Source organism: Phyllostomus discolor, chromosome 2, assembly GCF_004126475.2.
Source record: "Phyllostomus discolor isolate MPI-MPIP mPhyDis1 chromosome 2, mPhyDis1.pri.v3, whole genome shotgun sequence".
In the NCBI taxonomy this organism is placed as follows: domain Eukaryota; kingdom Metazoa; phylum Chordata; class Mammalia; order Chiroptera; family Phyllostomidae; genus Phyllostomus; species Phyllostomus discolor.
The window spans coordinates 209,325,238-209,349,998 of NC_040904.2; the positions used below are offsets into that span (position 1 = coordinate 209,325,238).

The 24,761-nt window shown below is 60.0% G+C and overlaps 1 protein-coding gene across 1 annotated transcript; it reads right to left on the minus strand.

The window, feature by feature from the left end:
* Positions 1–2,856: 2,856 nt before the first annotated feature.
* On the minus strand, positions 2,857–17,191 carry RAC2 (Rac family small GTPase 2). The gene is made up of 7 exons (XM_028532438.2): positions 17,036–17,191; positions 14,875–14,946; positions 8,438–8,555; positions 7,586–7,648; positions 6,982–7,141; positions 4,330–4,462; positions 2,857–3,619 (listed from the first exon to the last, which is right to left on the minus strand). Exons 1-6 carry the CDS (start codon positions 17,068–17,070, stop codon positions 4,332–4,334), a joined length of 579 nt encoding a protein of 192 aa, XP_028388239.1. The 5' UTR covers positions 17,071–17,191; the 3' UTR covers positions 2,857–3,619; positions 4,330–4,331.
* Between the last annotated feature and the right edge of the window lie 7,570 nt (positions 17,192–24,761).

Consider the following 24,761-nt stretch of genomic DNA (forward strand, 5'->3'; position numbering starts at 1 on the left):
GAGAGCGTGGAGGGGGGGATGCCAGCAAATAGGTGGTAAGTTCTGTCCAGGGAAGAGAGGCAAGGCCTGGAACAGGGAACGACGGCAGCAGGCCAGGTAGGGAGATGGGTTTCGCAGATAGTGGGAGCCGAACTTGGCCAGGCCTGGTGGCAGGCGAATGCTGGGGTGAGAGAAGGAGAGGAACCTGGGGGACCTCCAGGCCCCTGCTCTGGAGGAAGGAACAAGGAGCCCCCAGGCTCCGTGGTGGAGAGCCACAGATGAAGTATGCGAAGTCTGGCTGGCCGGTGCTTTCCTGCCCGCCGGGCCATGACTGCGTGGGGAGGAGCCGAGTGTGAGGCGGTGGCCGGGGCGGAGGGGTGCTTGGGAGGGGCTGCTGTCGAGCGAGTGAGCACCGCCGTGTTGTCAGCTCCTGCCCACAACCAGCAGCTCTTCCTGTTTCAAAACAGGTTTCTCTTTCCTATCTAAAGGGCCCCCAGTTCTCAGCCTTCTAGAGCAAAAACAAGTGATTCACCCCGTGTTTCAGGGCCTGCTAAGCACCATCACACAGTGGAAAGAAGGGCACGGAGCTAGAAGTCCCGAGACCTCAGTTGCAAATGCCATCAGCTCAGAGTAACACAAGGCCTGGCCAACGGTGAGGAAACAAGTGGGCAGTTTCATTTTCCTTTTGATCCCATGATAAGGGGGCCACTGGCATTGGTTCAGCTGCCTACAAAAGTGGTCAAAAATCCAGGTATTTTTATCTTTCTGCTCCTCTGTTCTTAGCATGTTAGCGTGTGTCTTCATAGTGCTGGCTCCGAGTTTGCAAGAAGGCTGCTGCAGCTCCAGACATCTCATCACTATTCAAGGCAGGGAAGGGGACAGGACCAAGGGCAGTGTCAGCAGGGTCTACCACTTTTTAAGGAAGGAGACAAAAACCTTTCACAGATGCCAGCTCTCCAGATGATTTTTATTTATATCTTGTTAGCCAGAACTGCATGATCTTGGAACCCCAGCTGCAAAGCAGGCTGGGAAAACAAGTAGTTTTGTCGGGGGGTTAGGTACATCGCCACTCTGCACAAAACTAGGACTCTGAGAGCACGGAGGATGGGCGCAGTGCCAGAGAGTGGAAAAGTAGAGGGTTTGTCTCGGTGGGGTAGGCAAGCTCTAATCCTGGCGCCCTGTCCTCCTCTGCACAAAAAGAGCTGCTAGTACCTACCTTGGAAGGCCAACAGGAGGATGCAATGAGACGATATGTGTCAGGTGAGACCCCACACTGGTGAGAGAATTAATTTACTGACGTTACCGGAGAAAAGCAACGATTGTGCCCACTGGGGCGGGCTCAGGGAAGGAAGCCCACCCTTGGCATGCAGGGGAGTTTGAGGAGCAGAGGAAATCATTCGAGGCAAGGGCACCAGCTCAGCTGCCCAAAGGCCTGGGGTTAAAGAATGTGGCTTTGAGGAAATGAAAGTTCGGTCTGGTCTGGAGGCAGAGGTGTGAATGCGGGAGCAGAGGCAGAGGCAGAGGCCGGGTGTGGCCAAGGTGGCTTTGAGGAAGTGAGTTCACTCCATCGGAGAGAGGTGTGAATGGGGGAGGAGTGGGGGAGGGAGGCAGGGGACTGGGCAGACAGACAGGGCTGGCTCCAGAGGCCCCAGGAAGAGCGGGAGGCAGAAGGAGAGCCCCCTCAGACTCTGGCCCACGAGAGGGGGTGCTGTGTGCACTTATAGACACTGAAGTTTCGGGTGTGGGTTCTCACCTGCTGCCCTGTGTTCCTGGGGTGCACGAGTCTCCGTGTGGGTTTCTGTTTGTTTCATAGAGAAGTCACTTTAGAAGCAGCGGCTCCTCTGAGTTGAAACTAACAGAGCTGGGGGTTTCCCCCTGCACCCGGTTCCTTTCTAGAGGGCAAGGCTCTTGGGAGGCCAGTGACCGAAAGAGCCCAGCCTGGGAACTTCAGGACTTGGGGGACATTGGGGGTGTCTGGGAGCTCCCGGAGAGAAGAAAACAGAAACTCGAAGCAATTCACCGGCCGGGAACTGGGGACTTCTGAGCTGTCCCGGTGGGGCTTTCTACTGCTTTTTTTATTCCTTTATTTTAGCCTCTCTAGGGTATCATCTAATTGTGTCAGAAACACGTGTGTGCACCTGGATCCCTGCACCTGGGTGGTTCCCCCGCCCCCAACCCAGAACAGGACCCAGCACAGGGTGCTCCGTAACTGAACGAATGGGTGAAGTTCAGACAAAGACACAGGATTGTGCACAGGAGTGGCAAGCCTGGCATTTGTGATTTGGTGAACACCACGGTGACCAACTCCATCCCAGGCGCCACTGTGCTTTATGGATGAACTTGAGGCCTGAAACCGCTCCACCTGCCTTTTAAAGAAATTCACCTTCGCTTAGTGACTGCTGGGACTGGCATTGCTTCCTTACGTTGTCGGGACACCTTCCTGTGGCCTCCAGTAGTAGTGGGTGCAGGTTTCTAGCTGCCTGACACCCATATCCCCCAATGCCAGCAAGGCCCTCAGTGTCCATTTGGGGAGCATCCCCTCCACCCTGATGCCTGTGGTCTGGACTCCTCAGTCCAGCTGGCAAGTGGTCCAGGCCCAGCCAATCAGAGCACAGCAGCTCCCTACCAACTATGATTGGTAGACAAGCCGACGCAAGGCCTAAGCTGGTCCAATCAGAGTGAATCTTAATCAGAACCTTGCCCGCGGCAAACTCTTGCTCTGTTTTGCTGACCTTGCACCCCGAAGGATGAAGCCCCGAGAGTCACCTTCCCGAGAACGAACCAGACAGCAGAGGGCAAGGCAAAGAGGGGCAGGAAAGGGGGCCCTGGAGACGTCACCTGAGGCCCCGCGATCACGCTGCACGTGAAGTCACGATATTTCCAAACTTGAATCAACACCTTTATTTTCTACTTAAGCAGTTGAACTGGGTTTTCTATTTGCAATAGCGGAAGTCCTGACTGGCAGGGTCTGAAAGTTTCAAGGCTCTCACAGGTGAATGCAGCGCAGGGACCTGTGAGCGGAGCAGAGAGCCTCGAGAGACGGCAGGAGTCAGCTGGAGCCAGGCTTCGGGTTGGCTGCGCAGATGCCCGCAGAGGTTTCAGAAAACCTGATTTGTTGTGTGTTGCCTCAGAAGGAGCACGGAGACCAGAGGGACGACGTAACTTCCGAGACCCTCTTTGGAGCTCCGTAGAACTTTCAGGCAGGCGGACCCCCACCGTTGGAGTGGGCCGCCTCGGGAGAGAGGGGGAGGCCTGTCCCTGAAGACGCACGCATAGCGGCTGGCAACTGCTGGCCCCAAGTTTCCGGAGGAGAGTCCGGCTCAGGCGGGACTGGGGTTATGGGCAGATGCTGCCGTGTGCGGTGCTGGTGCTGCCGGCAGTAATGCAGGGGTGGCTTGTCGGGTCCTGGGGCTCCCCTGGGGCCCTGGGCAGGAGCATGAGGGATCGGGATGCAGCACCTAAAGATTCACACCTTCAGGCCCCAGGGGGCCTCCAGCACAGAGAAGACGGTCAGCCAAGCTCTGCAGCCAGCTGCTAAGACACGCCACAGGAGGGGACAGCGTGGCCGCCAGGGTGCCCTTGGGCTTTGGGTGGGGGCCCTGGCGGGTCCAAACCGTCTGGCTGGGAGGACTGGGACCACCTGGGAGGAAGGGAAACAGGCAGGGGGTGAGAATCGGGGGACAGGCAGGATCCGCAGCCAGCTCACCGCTGTCCTGGCTCTCAGCTCATTCCCAGCTCCCAGCTGTTTCCCATGCAAGTGCTGACCAGGCCCCACCCTGCTTAGCTTTTCAGATCAGACAAGACCGGGCGAGTCCAGGGTGGCATGGCTGTGGACCCAACTCCCAGCTGTTGTTCAAGGTCGCCCCTCCCATCAGAACTGCCCAGCCTGCTCTGCCTGCACTCCAGGTCCTCTCCAGCCTCTTTGGCCCCAGTAACCTCACAGCTCTGTCCTCCCCGCCCCCGCCCCGTGGGAGTGCTGGGTCTCCCTGGCTGGACTGGGCTCCCCGGGGGGGGGGGGGGAGGCAGGGGCTGCGGCACAGGGACCCCTGACCTTCCCACTCTGCTGCAGGGAGGGCAGAGTCGGAGTCAGGGATGCATGCACCTTGGCTCGGGTCACCTGGCATTTGCTCATACCTTGGAGCTTCCTTCCGGGACCTGGGCCCACTCGGCTGCACTGGCTCAGGCAAATGGGGAGACTGAGGCTACTCGCCTCTCCCCTTCTGTCCTGGTCTAAGTGCCACTCCCAGTGAAGCCCAGGGCCACTGCCAGCCAGAGCCTGCTGAGTGGCAGCGGGGAGGGGAGGGGAGGAAGGGGGGGAAGGTCCTGAAGCGGTGAGGGCGGGGCTCTTACCCCTAGAGGATGCTGCAGGGGCGCTTCTGCGGCCGCGTGGGCTGGGGACAGAGGACCGCCCGGATCGCCTCGTCAAAGACGGTCTTGAGGCCTCGCTGGGTGAGGGCCGAGCACTCCAAGTACTTCACCGAATCTGGGGCGTGGCAGCAAGCGGGCAGAGACCTAGGTCAGGGGAGGGTCCGGGGCCAAACCCCCTCCCGAGACACACAGCCACGCCAGGCTGTGGGGGCCCCCCCGGGCTGTGTCACTCAGCAGGGAACCGACCCCCTGTGCCTGTTTTCTCCTGACGCCAGTGGGAGGGGTTCCGACCCACAAGAGCAGGCCTGTGCCTTTTGTTTTTTTGGACACAGAAGCCCTTACTCTGTGGAAGGGAGGCAGGAATTTTGATACCTTTCTAGGAAGGAAAGGTCTCAAGCTAGTGACCGAACCTCCCTGTGCCTCAGTTTCTCCCAGAACTTAGCCGCTTTCCTGCCTCCGCACTTCCCCCATGCGGCCCGAGCACTCCAGGTCCCCTCACCAGGTCATTCCAAGTGTCACCTGGCCATGCCTCAGCATCGTCCCATTTTAAAGATAAGGAAATTGAGGCTCCTAGAGGTGAGGTCATTTGTCCAATGTCACATGTCGCCATGGGGGCCCTGGGGGCCCTCAGCAGGAGGAGAGGGACTTGGAGAGCCCCTCCTTCCCCCCAGGAGGGGCCAGGCCTCCTCCCACGTGACCTCTCAGGGCTGGAGCCGGGGCCCAGATGGCCACAAGGGCAGGCTGAGTCCCTGCTCCCAGGGCCAGTGTTCCATGGCCTTCTGGAAGGAGCCCGTGTCTGTTCCACGTCCGCTACAACCCCAACAGTTTCACCAAAGTGAGGCGACCACAAATCCCTTCCTCAAGAAGCCCCCCTTCGAAGCTGCTCTGAGAAGGAAGAGGGAGAACGCACACCATCCCCCCCACCCCTCACCCCTCACCAAGCCCCAGGGCTCCTGACACGTGAGCGGTGATTATCAGCTGGGCCTGGGCTGCCCCTGCAGCTGCCTACTCCAGGGCTGGGGAGGGGGCTGGGTGGGCCGAGGCCTCCTCATCAGCTCAGCAGCTACCCCCCACCCCCAACCCCCCACCGGGCCTCCACCCCATGGGCCTAGGCAGCTCCAAGACAAGTTCAAAATCCCTGCCCCTGCCCCCCACCCTCCCATCTGGGATCAGCTCCAGGAGGGGTTAGCTAGAGGCCGAAACAGGGCCACCAGGTCATCTACTTATAGAGGAGAAGGAACTTTGGGGGGTCCGTAGGCGGCCTCGTGCAGGTGGGGAGATGGAGGCCCAGGGAGGCGCCACTGGCTCTGGGTCACACACACAGTCAGGCCAGGGCCAGGGCCAGCACCCGGACCTTCCTGCCCCTTCCAGTCCCAAAGCGCGTGGCTGAGAAGGGGAATGGTTGCCTGTAGGCTGGAGAGTCAGTCTGGGGGAAGGAGTCTGGGGCGCCAGGCCGGCCCAGAAGAAGCGAAGGCAGGGCTGCAGTCCCTGACACTTGGGAGGGAGAACCCGCAGGCCCAGGAGCCGGAGCCCCCCACACGGGGCACAGGGCACGGGACCTAGGGCTTAAGCAGCATCTTGAGGTCCCTGAGGGAAGGTGGCCATGTCACAGGGCTTGTCACAGGGCTAGTCACAGGGAGGGGGCGGTGGCAGCTGCGGTTTCTCTTCCTGTGAAGAGATGTGAGTCCCCAGGGCCCTCCCAGTTCCGGCGGAAGGAAGAGCGGTGGGGCAGGGGCAGGGGCGGGGGTGGGGTGTGGAGGCCCGACTGATGCAGGGGCCACCAAACTCTGGGCCTGAAGGACCCCGTGGCCAGGCGGAGCGTCCTGGGCAGTGGGGTCACTCCTCACAGTGGCCAAACCTGCTGGTGGCCCAGGGTCTGTAGGCGGGTCAGAGCCGACCAGGGACAGCAGGTCTCGACACCATGAAGGAGACCAGCCCCGTCAGTCACCACCTGTCTCAGGCAGGCTGCCCGGGGCCGCCGAGCACGCCCCAAGCCAGCCATTTGCCACCCTGAGTTCTAATCCCCGTTCTGCCACCTACTAGCTCTGTGACCTTTAAAAGTCACTTCACTTCTCTGGTGTGGTGATGAGGGGTGGGGCGGAGAGGAGTTGGGCTGAGAGGTCCGGGCACAGGGGGCGGGTGGGGAGAGGATGGAAGGGAGCCCCTCGCACCTCAGACCCAAGGCACAAGCACCTCCTCCAGGAAGCCTTCCTGGAAAACCCAGACCCGACTTGGCTGCTTGTCCCCGAAGCAGCCGCAGCACGGCCCACCCCATCCCTGCTTCTGTCTCTGCCAGACACACTTTGTTTCCAGGTCTGATCATGGGTCGCACTGCCACCAATAACAGCGAACACAGCCCGCCTCCCACGTGCGGGCGCTGAGCTCGGGGCCTCACGTGCATTAATTCATCTAACTCTCTCAGCTGCCCAGAACCACGACTACGGCCGGGTCTGCCTGACGAGGAAACAGGCACAGAGACGCTAAATGGTCGGCCCAGGGTCACACAGCCAGTCCACGACACAGCCAGGATTTGAACCGCGCAGCCGGGCCCCCGAGCCCATATTTGTGACGAGCAGTGGCTGCGCTGGGGCTCCCCTTGCACCGGGCTGCCCTCTCCGAGCCCGAGCCCCATACCAATCTCCTTGGCCAGCGCCAAGCCCTGCGGGTAGGTGATAGGCGCCAGTTTCTTCTCCTTCAGCCGCTCGATGGTGTCCTTGTCGTCCCGCAGGTCCAGCTTGGTGCCCACCAGGATGATGGGCGTGCTGGGGCAGTGGTGCCGCACCTCGGGAAACCACTGGGTGGGGGGTTGCAGAGAGAGGGCACGTGTTTGTGCAGGAAGTGAGAGTGGGGGGGGGGAGAGGGGCCCCGGGGCTGAGAAGGTAAGAGGTGGGCACGAGGTTGCGAGAAGCAGGGTGAGGTTGTGTGGGGAGGAGGCGCGAGGTCGCAGGAAAAGGGGAGGCGTGGCTTTGTGCAGAGGCCAGAGGCAGGCATGAGGGTGTGCGGGGAGGAGAGAGGGCAGAGAATGAAGCTACACTCCCAGCCCCCTCGGAGACGCCTTCTGAGTCTCATCCCCGGGGTCACCCCAGCCCTGGGTGGCACTGGGACCCTCTCTACTCATACCCTCTGCTGCCCCAGAGACAGGGGCCAAGTTGCCGGTCCCCCCTTCCTCTTCCCAGGGTTACCTGCTCCCCAGCCCCCCAGCCCCCCAGCCCCCCGGGTGCTGCTCAGCCCTGCTCACCTTGGCACGGACGTTCTCATAGGAAGCTGGACTGACGAGGGAGAAACAGATGAGGAAGACGTCCTGGGGACAGAGCAGGCGGGGGTCACCTGTGAGGGGAGGCCCAGGTACCTCCCACCTGTGCCCCCCCACCCCGTGCCTGGCAGCACTGAGCAGTGGAGTCCCGGGGACACTGGGTGGGGGGGGCAAGGGTGCCCGCCCGCCCACCACCAGGCGGCTGCTAGTTCACCCAGCACTCCCCAAAGGCCAGGGTCTGTCCTTGGTGATTCGTCCTCACACAGCAGCCTACTGCAGGGCTGCTGCCCCCATTCCGCAGACGGGAAGAGTGAGGCCACCAAGGTTTACAGGTCTGCTGTCTGGAGCTCCAGAATCCGTACTCACTACCCCGCTCTCTGGTCACCAGCCCCAGCCCTGCCACAGCCGGAGGGGAGGTCAAGGGTGGGGGGTCAGGGGGGAAGTGGTGGCTGCCCAGCAACCGCAGAGCCACCTGCAGGCTTTCTCCCTCTCTTCGCTCCTCACGCAGCACACCTGGGGCTCACTGCCCTGGGCTCCCAGTTAAAGGCCCATGCTGGGTCTGCCTGCCCCACCTGCAGGGAGCCAGGTGGTCCCGGAGCCCATGGTGGGGGGGACGGACGGGAAGAGGGCAGAGTGGAGACTGGGGACTCGGGGAGGGCTGAGGGCAGAGGGAGGAGTCCCTGGCTGTGTCTGCAGAGGATGCGGCAGCGTCCTCAGGCTGGGCCCTGAGGGGGCGGGGGTCAGGGTTCACCAGGCCGGGCTGGCCCACGGCCGCCGCAGGCGGAGGGAACGAGGCGAGCAGAGGCCAGCCGGCCGGGGAACGGGGTGGGCACTCACTGTCTGCGGATAGGAGAGTGGCCGGAGGCGGTCATAGTCCTCCTGCCCGGCCGTGTCCCACAGCCCCAGGTTCACGGGCTTGCTGTCCACCATCACGTTGGCGGAGTAGTTGTCAAACCTGTGGGGAGAAGGCGAGACAGAAGGGTCAGCCAGCAGCCTGGAGCCCAGGGCCCTCCGGTCCGGCCCCGCGTGGGGTCCAGGTGGAGGCTGAGACCCAGAGAGGGCCTGCAAGCGGACCAGAGGCACACAGCGCTCTGCAGTGAAGTGGGTTTCCTCTTTTTTTTCACGACTGACTCACAACCTAAAGGATTTTAAACTCGGGTAAGCATAAAGGGGGGAACATTTTCTCAATCACGTTCCTGCTCTCACCTATCCTTTGGAGAGGTGCTTTTTCAAGGCTGCATAATATTCCCCATACGTTGCATCAGAATAAATTCACTCACCTCCTGTGCCGGCCACTGAGGCCGGTCACCCAGGACTTGCTGCCCTAGGGTTTATCCCCGCCTCAGGCTGGGTAACCTCAGAAGGAAACCCCGAGACAAGGATGTGGTACAAGTGGTTTATTGGGGACGTGAGCCCGGACACTTACAGGAGGTCAGAGGGGAGGAGACGGGGAAGGGGCAGCAGCAGGCACAGGGCAAGTGAGGGACCTGTAACTATTGCGGGTGACTGGGGCTGGGGCCAGCTGGGGCCACCTGGGACACTGCAGGGACCGTGCTCGGGGTGCCCCCTCCCCCCAGAGGTGGCAGGGAGCTAGGGTATTATTACCCGCCATCCCCATCTTCCGCTGACAGAGGGATGTCCTGGGGTGTTCCTTCCCTGATTTCCCAACCCACCCTGAGGGAACACCGGAAGCTGTTGGTCACGGGAGGTTTGGGGGAAAGCCACTTGCCAAAGGGACGATGCAGGTGTCGGCAACAATTGCCGGCCTCTCCCCGCCAGCTGACAGCAGAGAGGCCTCCAGGGCAGGGAAACGAGCTGCCAGCCTTTTAAAAAATGGTTCAGTTCAACAGTATGTATCACAACACACATCCCTGAGTAGAAGGAGCTGGCTCCTCATGCCGTGAAGAGAAAACCGGGATCAGAGAGGTCTAGCGACTTGCTCTAGGCCACACAGCCAGTGAGCGACCGAACTAGGTGAGACGTGAGTGCCCACTGACTCGGGCCACACCTGGGCTTCCACGGATGCTCCCTGCCCTGTCCCTGAGGGCCAGAGACACCCCTGGTCTCTCTCCACTGGGGTCACCCACACAGGCCGCTGTCTCCTGACTGGGCCCACTGAGGCCTCAGGCTCCTCTCCTTTCTCTTCCTGCTCCTCCTGACCAGCCCGGCCGTCCCCCAGGCCGGGCTCATGCTGCCAGCCTCCCCGCACTGGTTCACGCTGTGTCCCCAGCCTGGAGTGGCCTGCTCACCTGTCCTGGTGCAAATACTCCCACCCACACTCCCCAGGCGTCTGGTCCTGTCCGCACCTCTCTCCCCGGATGGGATACACTTCCACCTGCTTTCGCCCTTATCTCCTATTCATGCTTCAAAACCTTGCCCAGGCCACTCCTCCTTTGTGGGGAAACCTCTGTACCCCCCTCCTTCCCTGCCCCCCGCCTGGACAGAGTTCGTCATTCCCTCCCACAGGCACCCGCTTTGCCTTGACCATGAGCAGACACTTCGGGCGCCTCTGTCCCACCGTGTGGGCGGGGCCCACGCCTGCTCCAGCTCTGCGGCCTCAGGCCTGGCAGCAAGGCCAGATGCAGGTGGAACAGAACTAAAGCAAACTGAACGGAAGCCCTCGGGATGTCCCCTCCTCCATGAAGCCCTCCCAGAATGCTATTCGGTGACGGGCTGCAGAAGCCCTGACTCTTCAGAGTCGTTCTGAAGACGCCTGTCCTGGGAAAGACCACGCATACCAAAAAATAAATACAAACTGCCAGCCTGAGGATTTTAACACACTGTGCTCAGTTGGCCCTGGAGAGTGCGCCTGCTCACCTCTCAGTCGCTCGGGTGGCCCTGCTCCCTCCGGCCTGGGAAGCTCCCGCACACACACCCCTGACTTCCTAGTTCTCCTCCCGCTGCGTGGCTGAATCTTGCACAGTCCCTCCTCCAGGCTTATCCCAATGGCACCTCCTCCAGGAAGCCTTTCCTGACTCTCAGCCGAGCTGGGGTCCCACCCCAGCAAGCTGTGGGGAACTCAGCACCCCCAAAAGCAGACACCAAGCCTGGCTTGGTCCTCACTGCACCCTGAGGCCAGTATTGCCTTTGCACATAGTAGGTGCTCTGTGTACCTACTCTGGGCACCACCCATGCCGCCATGGGATTTCAGGTCCAGGGACACTCCACTGGGCATGATGGGAAAAAAAAACCTGCATTGTCTTTGGCTCCACAAGAAACCTTCCTTTAGGATAAGCTTGGGGTTTGGGGACACTTTCTCCTCTAACGCCCCGTCTGAAACTCTGGTGCCCCGAAGCCTCCCAAATTCTAGAGCCAAAGGTGTCTGTCTTCTCTGGACCCCCCCCCCCCCCCCCCTCCAGGGACTCAGGAGCTGTGGCCAGGACCTGGGGCCTGCAGCAGCACCGAGCACCTACTCCGGGGCCCGGCAGAGGGCGAGGGGCCTTCATGCGTTGGGTCTGGAAGGCCCACGTGACCTGAGACGCTAGGACCTCAAGTGACTCCCATCAGACAGAGGAGGAAACTGAGGCCCCGAGAAGTTGTGTCTTTCAAGACCAGCCAGATCATGAGTACGGGAGCTGGGACTTGAACTCTGGTCCTCCCCCGACACCCATTAGTGAACCCAGGGACAGTCACCTGGGGTCAGTCACCCAGAGGTGGGAGGGAGCAGAGAGTTCCTCGTGAAGCCGTGTCCCGGCTGTGTGACCCTGGGTGAGTCAGTGAGGGTCTCTGAGCCTCACTTCCTTTGCTGTGAAAAAAAGCCCTGTCTCTTGGGGCCACTGGGGACCCAAAAAGACAGGGCACATTTAAGCCACCCCACAGGGAGGTGCTGAGAAGCCGAGTAATCTCATGTCCACTGTCCCTACACACCCTTCCCTGGGCCGTCCCCAGAGGAGCATTGGCCAGAGCCCGAGGGACTGCCACAGGGACTCATCAGTGGCCTGCAGCTCCCAGCGGTCCCCTTGTCTCAGGGAGTGACAGGGGCAGGGCTTCTCCCATTTCCAGGGCGGAGACTGAGGCGCCCAGGCAGGAGGTCGGCGGCAGAGCCGGGGCTGGCCCTGCCACCCAGCTCAGAGCCTGTGGGAAGCAACGCTGCGATCTCATGACCCTCCGGGGACTCATTGGAGTTCGAGCCAGGGATGGGAGCTACCTCCGAACTCTGGGGGTGCAGGGAGCTCACGTTTGCCGAGCGCCCAGGGGTGCTGGCCGAGCTCTGTTCCCGGCCCTTCATACTTCGATCTTTACAGCGGGCCCAGGAGGTGGAGAGTTGCCATTGCTCCCACTTTACACTTGAGGAAACTGAGACTCAGAGAGTGGGAGTGACCTGCCCAAGGGCACACAGCAGGGATGTTTTCACCCAGAGTCTGTGTGGCCTCTTCCTGCCCTGCCCAGGGCTGCCAGCCCAGCCCGGACCCTGCACTGGAGTGGAGGAGGAAAATGCGGCGGGTGCAAGGGGCACCCCGGTTCCAGCACCTTCTCAGGGCAGGCTGGAGTGTGACCCGCCTGCAACGTGTTCGGGTCTTCTAGCAGCTGGTGGGACAGCTGAGGACAGGGCCCTGACCCCCCAGAGCTCCCATCCCAGCAGGGGAGGCAGGTCAGGACAGGCTGTGAAGACCATCAAGCGGGATAGCGGGAGGGAGGGGCCACATTTGACACGGGGTCAGGGAGGTGATACCCGTGCCAAGCCGGGAACCGTGTGGTGGGAAGGGGAAGCGCAGAGGCTTGTGGGAAGCGGGAGTGCCTGGGACGGGCCGGGAGGAGGGGCAGCATTCAGGGCTTTGAACTCCCGCATGGGGGACGCGTTGTAACAGTGAGGGGGAGCTATGAGAGGGATTTAAGGCGGAGTGTGGCTCCCCCTAATTTTCACGTTTGAAAGCTCACCGGGGCTTCCCTTTGAGAAAGACTGGGGGGAGGAGTGGTGGACGGGGGAGATCCCTCCGCCACGGCCACCCGAGGGCAGCGCGTTTCCGCCGCGTCTCTGTGCCCCCACCCGGCGCCCAGTGGGCTTCGGGCTCCTCACCTGAAACGGGGGTCTGACCCCGGGCTGCTCGCCCGCCCGCCGCTGCCGGGAGCCAGCCGAGCTCAGCTCCCCGCTTATCTGAGTTTGTGCGGTGGCATGTGCCTCCCTGTCCCCAGCAAACTGTCCTGGCCCCAGCGCCAGGAGCTCCTCTGACCCTTATCTCTGTGCCTGTTTCCCCAGCCCCAACTCTTTGCAGCTGCCCCCACGCTTCAGTGTCAAGGGCTCAGTACCACCGGTCCCCCCTCACGGGGGCGCACGGGTTGCAGCAGGAGCCGCTCTGGGGCGTGTGCAGAGCTGAGCCACGCTGCCCTGGAAGACGAAGGAGGGTGGCAGGCAGGACTGGTCACCCACTTCGCAGGGCAAAATGCACGCACGGGAGCCCTCATTTGGAAATTAAGAGTCCGAGCCCAGGACACGCGGGCGTTAAAGCAAGTGCGGCCCTTCCCGGGCGCGGGGCCCTGTGTGGCTGCCCAGCAGACACGGCGCCATGAGGCCGGCCCTGGTCCCCGAGTCCTGGGAGGGCAGACCTCGTCGGGCCCATTCTGTCTGTCCTTCCGCACGGTTGTCCGGGACAACCCGCTCCACCAGGGGCCGGTCTGTCCACGTTGCTGGGAGCAGCTGGCCCCTGGTCGTGCCACCCTCCACTGGAGAGGACACCTCCCATCTCCCTGTGCAGGGGACGCACCCAGGCAGCAAGCTGGGGGCCTCTCAGCCCAGCCCCCGCCTCTAGAGAAAGGGGCACTGAGGTTCAGAGGGAGGAAGTGACTGGCGTAAGTTCCCTGGGCAAGGCCCCTCCAGCCCAGCGGGGACGGGCAGAGGCAGGAGCACACTGCTGGGGACAACGGCCTTCTGCAGGGGCCGCATGAACCCAATGACACACCCACTTCCCCACTCAGCCTAGAGCCAGCCCGCCCTCAGCACCAGGAGGTGCGGGTACGCATTCATGGTGAACGGGCAGGTAAGGGCAGGCGTGGGCAGAGGTGTGCGCTGGCACCAAGCCGCCTGGGGGTCGGGGACCCAGGCTCCCTCCCCGGGGAGGCTCCCTCCCTGCCCTGTCCTGGCTGCTGGCCCTCCTCCCGCCGGGGGCCGGCCCGGGCCCCAGGGAGAAGTATCAGTAGAGGGGAATCGGGGCCCCTTAGTGGCTGTGAGCCTCAGCCTGCCCAGGAGTGACCTGGATGAGTGACCTGGTATAACACCCAGCTCCCCTGAGGATCGAATGAGGTCACACATGTGTGACATGTTGTGGAGGCCAGCACACGGCAGGCCCTGAAAAGATGGCAGCCGTGGCATTCGGTTCAGGTCCCCTGAGAACCCACCCACTGTGTCTAAACCGAGTGTAGACTGGACTGTACTGTGCGCAGACGCTGTGCTGAGACAGTGGGGGACGGCGAAGTCATCCTGGGGAGTGAGAGGCCCCTCCCGGCTAGAGCAGAAAGGCTTCCTGGAGGAGGGGGCACTGGAGATGGGCCTGGCGGTCTCGGCTGTGTGGATGAGGGAAGGACAGGTACCCCAGGCAGGGGAAGCAGCTGGGGCAAAGGCCCTGAGGTGGAAATGCCCAGGAGCGTTTGGTGAACCGAAAGGGGCCGCAAAGCCAGCAGGGAAGGGTGAGAGACGACCACCCAGAGCCTTGAACTCCGAACTGCAGAGCTGGGAGGCTGTCCTGGGAGTGATGGGGGCCCCAGGGGGCTGGGCGGGGAGGGGCTGGTGCCTCCCCCCCCATCCTTCCCTCCCAGAGTCTGACGCCCACACTTTGCTACAACCCTGACCCTAAGTGTGACTGGAGGACGGGCTTCTGATTGGCCTCCAGGTGGCACTGCCCTCTCCCCCAACTCTCGCGCACTCCCACACACACACAGGTGTCCTGTGACCTCTGCCCCTGGCCATCGACGCCCTCCAGGACCTCCTCCTTCTCCCCCTGGGCCCTCTCCTCCTCCTCCCACCCTGCTCTGCCAGGGCCAGCCCTCCCCACCTCCCTCCTGCTCCCCTCCAGCAGCCCCCACCCACCTGGACACAGCCTCTGTCCGTGTGAGGAACCCTCAGCCCTCATGCTGGCAGTGCACCTCGACCGTGGTGGGGGCCCCTCCAGCCAGACCATTAGGCAGCTCTGGCAGGCAGACTGGCCGGGGCGCCTCCCGGTGGCTGGACCCCCAAGTGCCCCGCCCCCCACGGCCAGCACACAAGAAGCGCCCGAAGAGGGGGCGTGCCCGGCGATGCGTGTCTCCCCACCCGCGAGCACCCCGCCCACACGCAGACTCACACGGTGGGGATGTACTCTCCCGGGAAGGCGTTGGTCGTGTAGCTGATGAGAAGGCAGGTTTTGCCCACGGCTCTGAAAGACAGGAAGTTCCAGAGGGCATCGGTCACGGTCACGGTCACGGTCACGGGCCCTGCCCAGTTGCCTAGCCCAGTCCTCGGGAAAGACCAGGCCCACCCTTCTGGGCCTCAGTTTCCCAGCTGAGGGTCCCTGTGTCCATGCTTGTAAGCCTGAGAGCCGTAGAGCCACCTGCGGCGTTGGTTAAAGAACAGACTTCAGGTCCTACCCAGGGACACAGCTCCGAGGTCGTGGCATGGAACCAGGAACCTGTGTTTCGGAAAAGCTCCCCACCTGCCCTGACCTGGATGATGCTGCGGGGCCCCCAGTGCCTGACCAGGGCTCTGCCACCACTACGCGCCTGGGCCACCCCCTGCCAGCGGCAGGAATGTGGGCAAGTCAGTCAACCCCCTATGCCTCAGTTTCCCCATCCAGAGACGAGGGGTAGGAGGAGCCCGTCCTCAGAGGAGTGTGCTCGGAAGCCAATTAGACGAGGCCCATGGGCGACCCAAGCCCAGCGCAGGCAGCGCGGCCCGCCTCCAGCTGGCGGGGAGACCCGCCCTCCGCAGCTTGTCAGTCCTCACCGCGAGCCCAGCCCAGCAGCTGAGAGCTCAGAGCGGTGGAGTCAGGGCGACCTGGGCCCAAATCCCATGAGGCCTGGGGCAAATTATTCCACGTCTCCGAGCTTTGGTTCTCCCTCTGTAAGATGGGCCGGTGGGGGGATAACATACAGGGTGTGGTGAAGCGCAGGGCCCAGCGCACAGTAAGTGCTAAATAAACAGTGACCGACCGCCCTCTGTTTGCACGGTCTGCCCAGCCTGCTGGGCTGGGAGGGCGCACAGGTAGAAGCCAGAGGGCCAGCCCTGCCCCCCTCGCCCGGCTCCACCTGTTTCGTCACTTCCTGTTTGGAGGAGCTGGCTGCTCTGTCCCCCTGTCCCCCCCCCCACACCCCGCCCTCCCCGGGGCCTGCCAGCAAGGTAACTTTGAATGACTAGAACGTTGCCCTCGGCTTCCGCCCTCCCCTCCTCAGATCTGATACAAAGCAGAAGTGGGCGGGCGGGAAGATAACGGCCAGCAGTGCCTCAGAGTCAGCTGAGGGCAGCCGGCTCCACTGGCCCGCCCCGGGGACCTGTCAGAGTCCGAGGGAGCCGGCCCCCCCACCCTGGACCCAGGCCAGTACAGGCCCGTGTCTCTCCAGCTGCCCCTCTGCAGGGTGGGCAAGAGGTCCGTGCAGCAGGAGCGTGCTGGGAGGGAGGGGCTGGGACGCACCTACAGAAAAACCCCAGGGTGCTCCGGCGGGCTGGATGGACCCTGACACGCTGTGGTCCCCGGGGGGCGCAAGAGGCTGGCATTTGGGCCTGTCCTCTCACAGCTGAGGAAACGGGGGCTGAAATCTGACCCCCGAGAAGGTGCCTCCGCCCCGCCTGTCCCAAACTGACCCCCACAGTCACATCTGTTCTTCCCCTCCTTCCTCAGCGCTGCCTCTCCTGCCCCCACCTTCTGCTCTGCACCCCAGCCCCCACACATCCTCCCAGCCGGGCAGCCCTTGCGGGGGGGGGGGGATGCTGGGGGGTGCTGACATTTATGGAGCACACACTCTGTGCAGGACAGCCCCTCCAAATGCCTGCGGGACCCCCATCGGCTCTGGTGGCAGCTCCCAGGGGGCCGGGCTGAGGTGCAGAGCGGTGCTGTGACCTGCCCAAGGCCACACAGCAGCATGCGCCCGCGCCAGCGACCACGGCCCAGATCAGCCTGGGCACGGGGACCAGATTTCTGGTTCCCCACCCACCACCGACATGCACAGAGCTGAAGACCTAGGCCCCGTGGGAGAGCCGCCCAAGCACCCCACAGGCGGGGGGCCCTAGGTGCCCCCCACCCGCAATCCTCCACCCTCCACCCAGGAAGCTTCCAGGGTGAGGTGGCCAGAGAGAGTGAGGCTGTCCTCCGCCCACCCGGGGCTCCCTCTGGTTCCTGGGAGGAGGGACTGCTCCTCCTGGCTGCCTCCCAAGGACTCCTACAGGTAAGGGAGCTTCCCCAGGGACACCTGTGCAGGAGGGTCTCGGGGCTCCCTGGAAGGGGCTGCGAGGCAGTTCAGCCAGGTACCTACCCATCTCCCACCACCACGCATTTGATGGCCTGCATCGTGCCCGGGGCCTGGGAGGCGGCGGCGGAGCCCGAGGAGCACTCGGAGGCACCAGGGGTGTGGGGAGCCTGGCGAGGGCCCGCAGGGGAGCAGCAGCAGCCGGGAGGCAGGAGGAAGCGGAAGGGGAACTTGCCCAAGCTGCTGCCCCCACAGCCGTTTGTGGGAGGCGGGGCATGCGGTCTGGTGGAACAGCTGAGGGGACCTCAGGTGCCGGGCTGGGCCCTGGCCAATGCCCCCCCCCCCCACACACATCCCTGCTCTGGGGCACCCGCTAGAGCCCGAGGGACCCTCTCAGCTGAGGACTCGCTCCCACGGGCAGGGCCAGAGTTGTTCTCCAAGAACCTGAGGTTTCCAAGAATTCAGTTCACCTCAATTCTAAGCGATAAGCATTTAATGAATGCCTGCTGTGTGCTGGGCACAGTAGCGGGTACTAGAGAGTCCAGGATGCAAAGGGCATAGCCAGTTCCTGGGGAAGATACGACCTTGTCGAGGTTGTCCCTAAAGCAAGGCAGGAAGTGATGGGGCCAGCAGGGGTGGCAGGGAGGGGACCTCACGGCTACACAGAGGGAGAGCTGGGCCTGCGAGGTGGCGTCGTGCAAGCCGGCACTCGAAAGGTGGTGTCAGAGAGAGGGCGCTCTGGGTGAGGGGTTGCAACGAGCAAGACACGGAGGCCCCCCCCAGACAGAGGCCAGTGTGGGGACCGCTGAGTGTGGCAGGATGGGGGTGGGGAGGGTGATGAGGCAGGAAGGGAGGTGGGGGTGGGCTCAGGGAGCAGGTGACCTAGGAGGGAAGTGGCAGGCAGTGTCCCGCACCAGCCAGGCTCCGCGCTGCTGCTGTGGGACCCAGCACCGTGGAGCTGAGAACCGTGGCCCATTTTAAAGATGCAGGAACAGTGGGGGCCTGAGAAGGCAGGTGACACCAAACCCTCCTGGAGCCCCATCTGCCGTCTGGGGGGCAAAGCCTGGGGTCTGCATCTCGAGGGACGGGGTGGGGGGGTGCTCCTTCCCCTGAGCAATGGCCAACTCAGAGCTGAGCTGCACCGAGTCTCCCCAGCGGGCTCCAAGGTCACCTCGTCCTTACTGTCCACTGCCATCTTCCCAGCTCCAGGGGTGATGGGGAGACGGGCAGAGCCACTGGTCACCCCCAGCCCGGACTCAATCAGGGCAAACCAGGAAACCACAGGAGAGCATGCAGCTGGGGCGGGGGTTGGGGGGGGTATCTGCTGGGCGACCAGCACCCCTCGGCTCCCGCCCTGGAGAGGGCCCAGGATTCCCCAGGCGCCTGGAGGCTGAACCCTTCCACAACAACAGGGTTGGCACGAATGGCTTTTGCAGAAAGGGAAGCGCAGCCCCTGCAAGGCCTGCTCCTGCCCTTGGCCAGTCAGCCAGTAAAACCAGCCAGCGCTCCCCCGTGTCTTGGCTCCGTGCTTTGCACAGGCGGAGCTGAGCCAGTGGGGGGCGCTTCAGGGCACCCAGCCCGGATCAGGAAGGCCCCGGGGGGCCCCCCATGACCCAGCCTGGGCTCCCTCCCTCCCAGGCCACCTGAGGGCTCCCCCGTATCCACATTCTTTTCCCAACCACTGCTGTCCCGTAGGGCAACCTCCGTTAATCTGAATCAGAACGGCTGTGTACTACATGCAATGGTATCCCGGGCTGGGTCCGGGAACAGAAAAAATTTTTATAATTTTTCATATAATTTTATAATTATATAAAATAGTGGAAACAGTAGTAAAATCCAAAACACTCTTACGATCTTAGCAACTTCTCTATAAATCTAAACTTACTCCGAAATAAAACATTTATTTTTTAAAAAAAGAAGAAGGAATGACGGCACCTGTCTGGGAAGTCCCCGCCAACCAGGAGGGCCGCGTGACTGGGAAAGGGGAGTGTGCTCCGGGTTTTACCCGCTGGTCCCCTGGGCAGGCGGGCTGATGGCGCAGTGAACCACCCGCCCACCACACTTGGCCCCGGCCCTGGACCTGCGCCTGCCCCCTGTCCTGAGAGCGCCGCTTCCCCTGGGCAGCCCGAGCGAAGCACTCTCCCTGATGCGGGGCTGCCCAGCTCCCTCCTTCGTGCTGTGTGCACTGATTATGCACCACTTGGATACGTAGCTCCGGGGTCGGTACTGCAGTGGATACGGCACACGGAAGAACAGAAGTGTGCAAGCCCACTGATTTCGATGGATATGCGCACCCACGAAACCCCCACGGCAGCCAAGACACGGCACACCAGAGGATGTTTCCATCCCCGTGGAAAGTTTCCTTCCGCCCCAGTGGAGCCCATCCCCCGCTCGGCCGCACACAGCTGTGATCCGCCATCTGTCCTTACAGAATGCTCCGCACTTTCTAGAATTTCACAGAAACGGAATCCCAGTACATGCACGTGGCCTCTGGCCCACAGCTCCTCTCCGTGGGTCTCTGAGACTCTTTCCTGTCGCTGCGCGGGCTGGTCCACCCTCTTCACCAGCGAGCAGCACCCTGGCCATCGTGGGGATGTGTCACAGCCTGTTATTCATCCAGTCCTGTCCTCTTCCGGCCACACTTGGCAAACGCACTGAATCACAGAGCCACGGGGCCTCCGGGCATGCGTAGAGGGACCGCACAGGCCATCACCAGCCAACCCTGCCCTGGCACCACTGGTATTCACTGCCCACGAAGCAGCTGCCCCGGCCCTGCTCGTGCATACCTCCAGTGATGGAGAACTCACTACCTTAGGAGACAGTCTCTTTCATCCTTGGGCAGCCGGGCCTGTTAGAAAACCCTTCCTCATTTCAGCCCGAATCCACTTCCTAGCTTGTCCCCACAGAGGTCCTAGTCCTTGCCCTGGGGACACTCAGGTTAGTCGGCTCCCTCCTCCCTACCCTGGGCCCAGGATTCGGGGGGCACGACCTCTACCCAGCAGCGTGCTGACCAACGTTTAACTTGTGCCTCTGGTCCAGTGGTTTTTGCTGGGGTTTAATATTCCACGGTATGGATGTATCAAATGTATGTATCTAATCTCCCGCTAATGGATATCTAGGAGGCTTGCCATCTTTGCTTTGCAAACAGTTCTAGAATATTTGGGGCCTCCTGGTGCTGGTGCGTGAGGTTTCTCCAGCAGGGGGAGGCCAGAGCCAGGGGCACGGGAGTCTTTGGCCTCCACAGAGCAGTCCCTCTGCAGGTGCTGCTGGTCCGTGCTCACCCTGCTCACACTCGGCCTTGTAAGGCTTCCTGACTTTCGCCAACCTCGTGGGTGTCAGCTGGCATCTCACTGAGGATGTAATTGCCATGAACTCATTTCTGCTGATGCTGAGAATCTCTGCAAGTATGTATTGGACACTTGGGTTTCCTGGTCCGTATATGGTCCTTTCCTACCTCTTGTCCATTTCTCTGTCCTCATGTTTATTTGGAGAAGATCTTCGTGCATTCTGACCCCCGACCTCAGCTTGCTGCGTGCGTGGCCGACGTTCCCGCCAGTCTTCGGGAAGCCTTTTGATTGGCTGCGGCTTTTAATACGCAGAACTTCTATTTGAGTGTCGCCGGGTTTCTCCTCTAGTGACCTGCACCATGAGACGGAGTGTGGCTTACAAAGCAGCCCTTCTGGACCCCAAGTTCACGCAGACAGATGCTCGCCTCCCTCTCCTTCTAAAGCTGTAAAAGTTTTGCTTTTGACGTTCGGCTCTTTACACATTTAGGGTGGGTTTTGGGGCGTGGGGAGCCTTGGGCTTCAGTTTTGTGGGATATGGATTCAGTGGAGTCCTCTCCGTGACCCAGTGTCCCGGCACCTTTCACTGAGGGGCTCAGCCTGCCCCTCGTCACCCCCCACGAGCTGCCCCCATCTGTCGCTCGGCCAGGGTCTCCACGTGTGAGTCCGCTCCTAGCTTCTCTGTCTGTCGGCCCATCTGTCCGCCCTGGAGCCAGCACAATACCGCCTTCATCCCTGAAATCGATGTCAGATTTTTACACCCGGCAGGGCAACTGCTCCTCTCCTGAACTTTTTTCAAAAGTGTGCATTTTTGCTGACCATTTGCTTTTCCATGTACATTTTAGAATCAACTTGTCAAGTCCCAAGAAAAACGACGCCAGGATTCCAATTAGAATTCTGTTCCATGTTCAGGGGACTTTGGGGAGCAGTGGCGTCTCTGTGAAGCCCGCCTTCCCACCCCCTAACGCACTCCGTTTCTCCCTCACGCCTTTCAGTCAAGTTGTATCATCCCCCACGTGGGCCACGCACGCTGTTTCAGAAGGTTGATTCCTTGATGCCGAATCAATTCAGTATCGTTTCAACGAACACTTTTCAAAATTGCATTTCCTGTTTGTGGCTTACGTATAGGGAAAATGTCGTCTTGTATACTGCACTTGTTTATACACGTGGCAACGTGGGTGGAGTTTCTTGTCATACTTTTCCTAGAGATTTTGCCACTAGCAAGTCCAAGGCTGTCTTTGTAGACAGTCTTATCGTTTGTGGGAAAAAATGGTTTTATTTCTCCCTTCCCGATTTTTTAAAAGATTTTATTTACTTATTTTTAGAGAGGGAAGGGAGGAAGAGAGAGAGAGAGAGAGAGAAACATCAATGTGCAGTTGCTGGGGGTCATGGCCTGCAACCCAGGAATGTGCCCTGACTGGGAATCGAACCTGCGATGCTTTGGTTCGCAGCCCGTGCTCAATCCACTGAGCTACGCCAGCCAGGCCCTTCCCGATTTTTAAACTGTTAATTCCTTGGGTTGTCTGGGACCTTTGCTGCCGCATCAAGTAGACTCAGTGATGGTGGGCATCTCGGTCACACTTCTGATTTTAAAAAGAGTGCTTCCGCGTGTCACTGCTGGATGCGATGCAAGCTCTGGCTGGGATTGTCAGAGAACGCCCCTGCTATTCTTAGTAACAGCTATTTTGTTTTGTTTCTGTCTTAGTTATTTAATATATTGAATGCTTTTCTTCCCCGTATCTATGGAGATGTTGTGAATACATTAACACATTTTCTGACGTTCCGTGGTCCGAGCATTCCTGCAGAAACCGACTCAGTCACTGCAGGGACTGCTGCTCACTGTCCCTCCCTGGCCATTCTCTTCCAGTAATAACTGAGCTCCAAGCCTTGCAGCCAGCCGTCCACCGGCTGAAGACCACGTTTCTCCGTCTCCCTTGCAGCAAGGCGTGGTCCCGTGACTAAGTCTGGGGGGCGGGGGAAGAGGTGGATGGAAGTGATGCGCACAACTTCTGAGTCATCGCCTCCTGGAGGGTGAAACCCCTTGTCCTGTGCACCTTTTGTCCCTCCTCTCCGCTGGCTAGGAGACGGAAGTGCGGGCAGAATCCTGGGTGTGTGGGGGCTGCAAGGTCAGGGCCACGCCCCTCCGGGCGGGAGAGCAGAATGCACTTCGTCTTCCCCAAACCCCTGGGTTCTGGGGGGGGGGGGGGGGGGGGGCTCTCCATTGTTAACAGCCGCAGTGCAGTCCTGTGACCGTCCTTGATGGATTGCCAGGTTCGGCTCGCCGGAATGGGGCAGAGCACCCCCTGTGCACCCGCGGAAACGGCCGGCGATGTTCCTTTCTCGCACTGTCCTTGTCTTTTCTGTGGGGGCGGGGGAAGGGTACCAAGGTGGCACCAGTTTCATAAAACGAGTTGGCAGCATTTGAAAAGCCCTCAGGGCCTGGTTTTGAAATCGCGAGGGAAGGGGAAAAGGTAGAATTTAAAGCACTAATTCAATTTCTTTGAAGGCTATAGGCCGTTTAGAATTTCTGTTACTTCTTAATCATCCTTTATGTATTTTTCTAGAAGTACTTTATACACTTTCCTGTGTTGCTTGGGTTTTTTAATTCGTACATCTTTTTAATCTCTCCTTTTCAATTTCTGTTGTAGTCCTTTTTTATTTTATATTAATTTTTGTTCCTCACTTTCATTTTTAATTGCTCCCCAAATTTGTTAATTATATTAATCTTTTCAAAGAACCAACTTTTGGCCTTTTTCATCCTTTCTACTATGCAATTTTATTCCATTTATTTAAAATCTGTTCTGATACTCATCATTTCCTTTTTCTTTAGGTTTCTTCTAGTCTTACTTTACTTCTCAGTTTTGAGTGCTTAGTTCATGAATTTTCAACCTCATTTTGTTCCTAATATAAGCTCTTAAAAGGTTATAAATTGTCCTCAAATACTACCTTAGCTGCAGCCAAGTTTTTAAAAACTGTGGTAAAAATATGCATGACAAAATTTAACCCAAACCTACAATTTTGATATGTAATATTTTATGGTTTACTTCCAAGTATTTTAAACTTTCACTATAATTTTCTTTTTGATCAATGAGTTCTCTGAAAGTGTGTTATTCATTTTCAAATGTGGGGAAATAGGATTGCTATCTTTTTGCTATTTATTTTTAATAGTATTTTAGTCAAAGATCTTGGCCTGCTTCTTTTACGTTTGTTGAGATTTGCTTTATGTTCGACCAAGCAGGGGGCTTACTGTTCACACACACATAGATACTCAGCGCTGCAGAAGCGTCTAATAAACCACAGACGTCGGCCGTGCTGCCCAGACCTTTCACATCCTCGCCAACGGCCTCCACCTGTCTTACATGACCCGCCAGCTGTGGAGAAAAGTTTCTTTTTTTTTTTAAAGATGTGAGGATTTAGGAGGTGAGTTTTATTTTTTTATTTTTTTAAGATTTTTTTTTTTTTAGACAGGGAAGGGAGGGAGAAAGAGAGAGAGAGAGAGAGCACAACATCAATGTGTGGCTACTGGGGGCTGTGGCCTGCAACCCAGGCATGTGCCCTGACTGGGAATCGAACCTGCGACACTTTGGTTCTCAGCCCACGCTCAATCCACTGAGCTATGCCAGCCAGGGAGAAAAGTTTCTTAACTCACCCACCAAGGTGAAGAATTTGTCAACTCTCCTTATCATTGGGCCACTTTTTATGTTTGCTCCGTAAATCTTCATGCTCCGTTATCAAATGCATACAACTTTAGAATTATGATATCTTCCTAAAATGTTTAACCTTCTATTAAAATATCAGCCACATTTCCAAAGGCTTTCCTACAGTCTAAGGTCTGGCGCAGTCAGGACACTTAGTGAGTTGTTATGGAAATAACAGCTTTGGGGAGGGTGCCTTCGGGGTCTCTGGCTGGCCCCTGGAGGCAGTGCCGGGGGCCCCTGTGGGTGGAGGGCCACTCTGCCTCCGGTCGGTCCCACGCTCAGCGTCGCAGCCACGAAAGGTCGCAGGGGTGGCCAGCTCCGGGCAGTCCCCAGTGGCTGCAGTCTGGTCCCCCGTCTGGCAGAGTCCTCCCTGGGAAGACCCTGCTCTGGGCTCAGATTCCTGGGGGGCTGATTCAGACAGACCCTGGTGATTATTTCCGACCTGGCCCCCACCCCTTCAGATCAGTCACCTCTCTCCTTCCAGCCGGAGGAGGCTCACTCAAGTCCAAAGGCTCCCTGGGCCAGAGTCCGGGCTCCAGGAGGGGATTTTGTTCCAGGAAACCCCCACGGAGCCCTGGGTGCAGAGTGCTGGGATTTCCTCGTCTCCCTGGGGGCTTTCCTCCTGCCCCTGGGGCTGGTTCTGTGCCCCAGACACACCCAGAGACCGAACACAGGCGGGTTCCTATTGCCCCCACTTTCAGACTCTGGGGCTCCCCCCACCACAGCCCCCACAGGCCGCCCTCCATGAGGGTCCCCGGGCAGGCACACCCCTTCCTCCTCTCCTTGGTCCACCTGCTCCCCAGGATGCTG

Excerpts from the sequence above, each read along its gene's own strand:
- RAC2 (XM_028532438.2), bottom strand. The coding sequence starts at position 17,070 with ATGCAGGCCATCAAATGCGTGGTGGTGGGAGATGG. Across the intron at positions 7,649-8,437 it reads CACTCTCCTATCCGCAGACA|GACGTCTTCCTCATCTGTTT; the intron begins GTGAGTGCCCAC and ends CTCTGTCCCCAG. Across the intron at positions 4,463-6,981 it reads GGCGCTGGCCAAGGAGATTG|ATTCGGTGAAGTACTTGGAG; the intron begins GTATGGGGCTCG and ends GCCACGCCCCAG.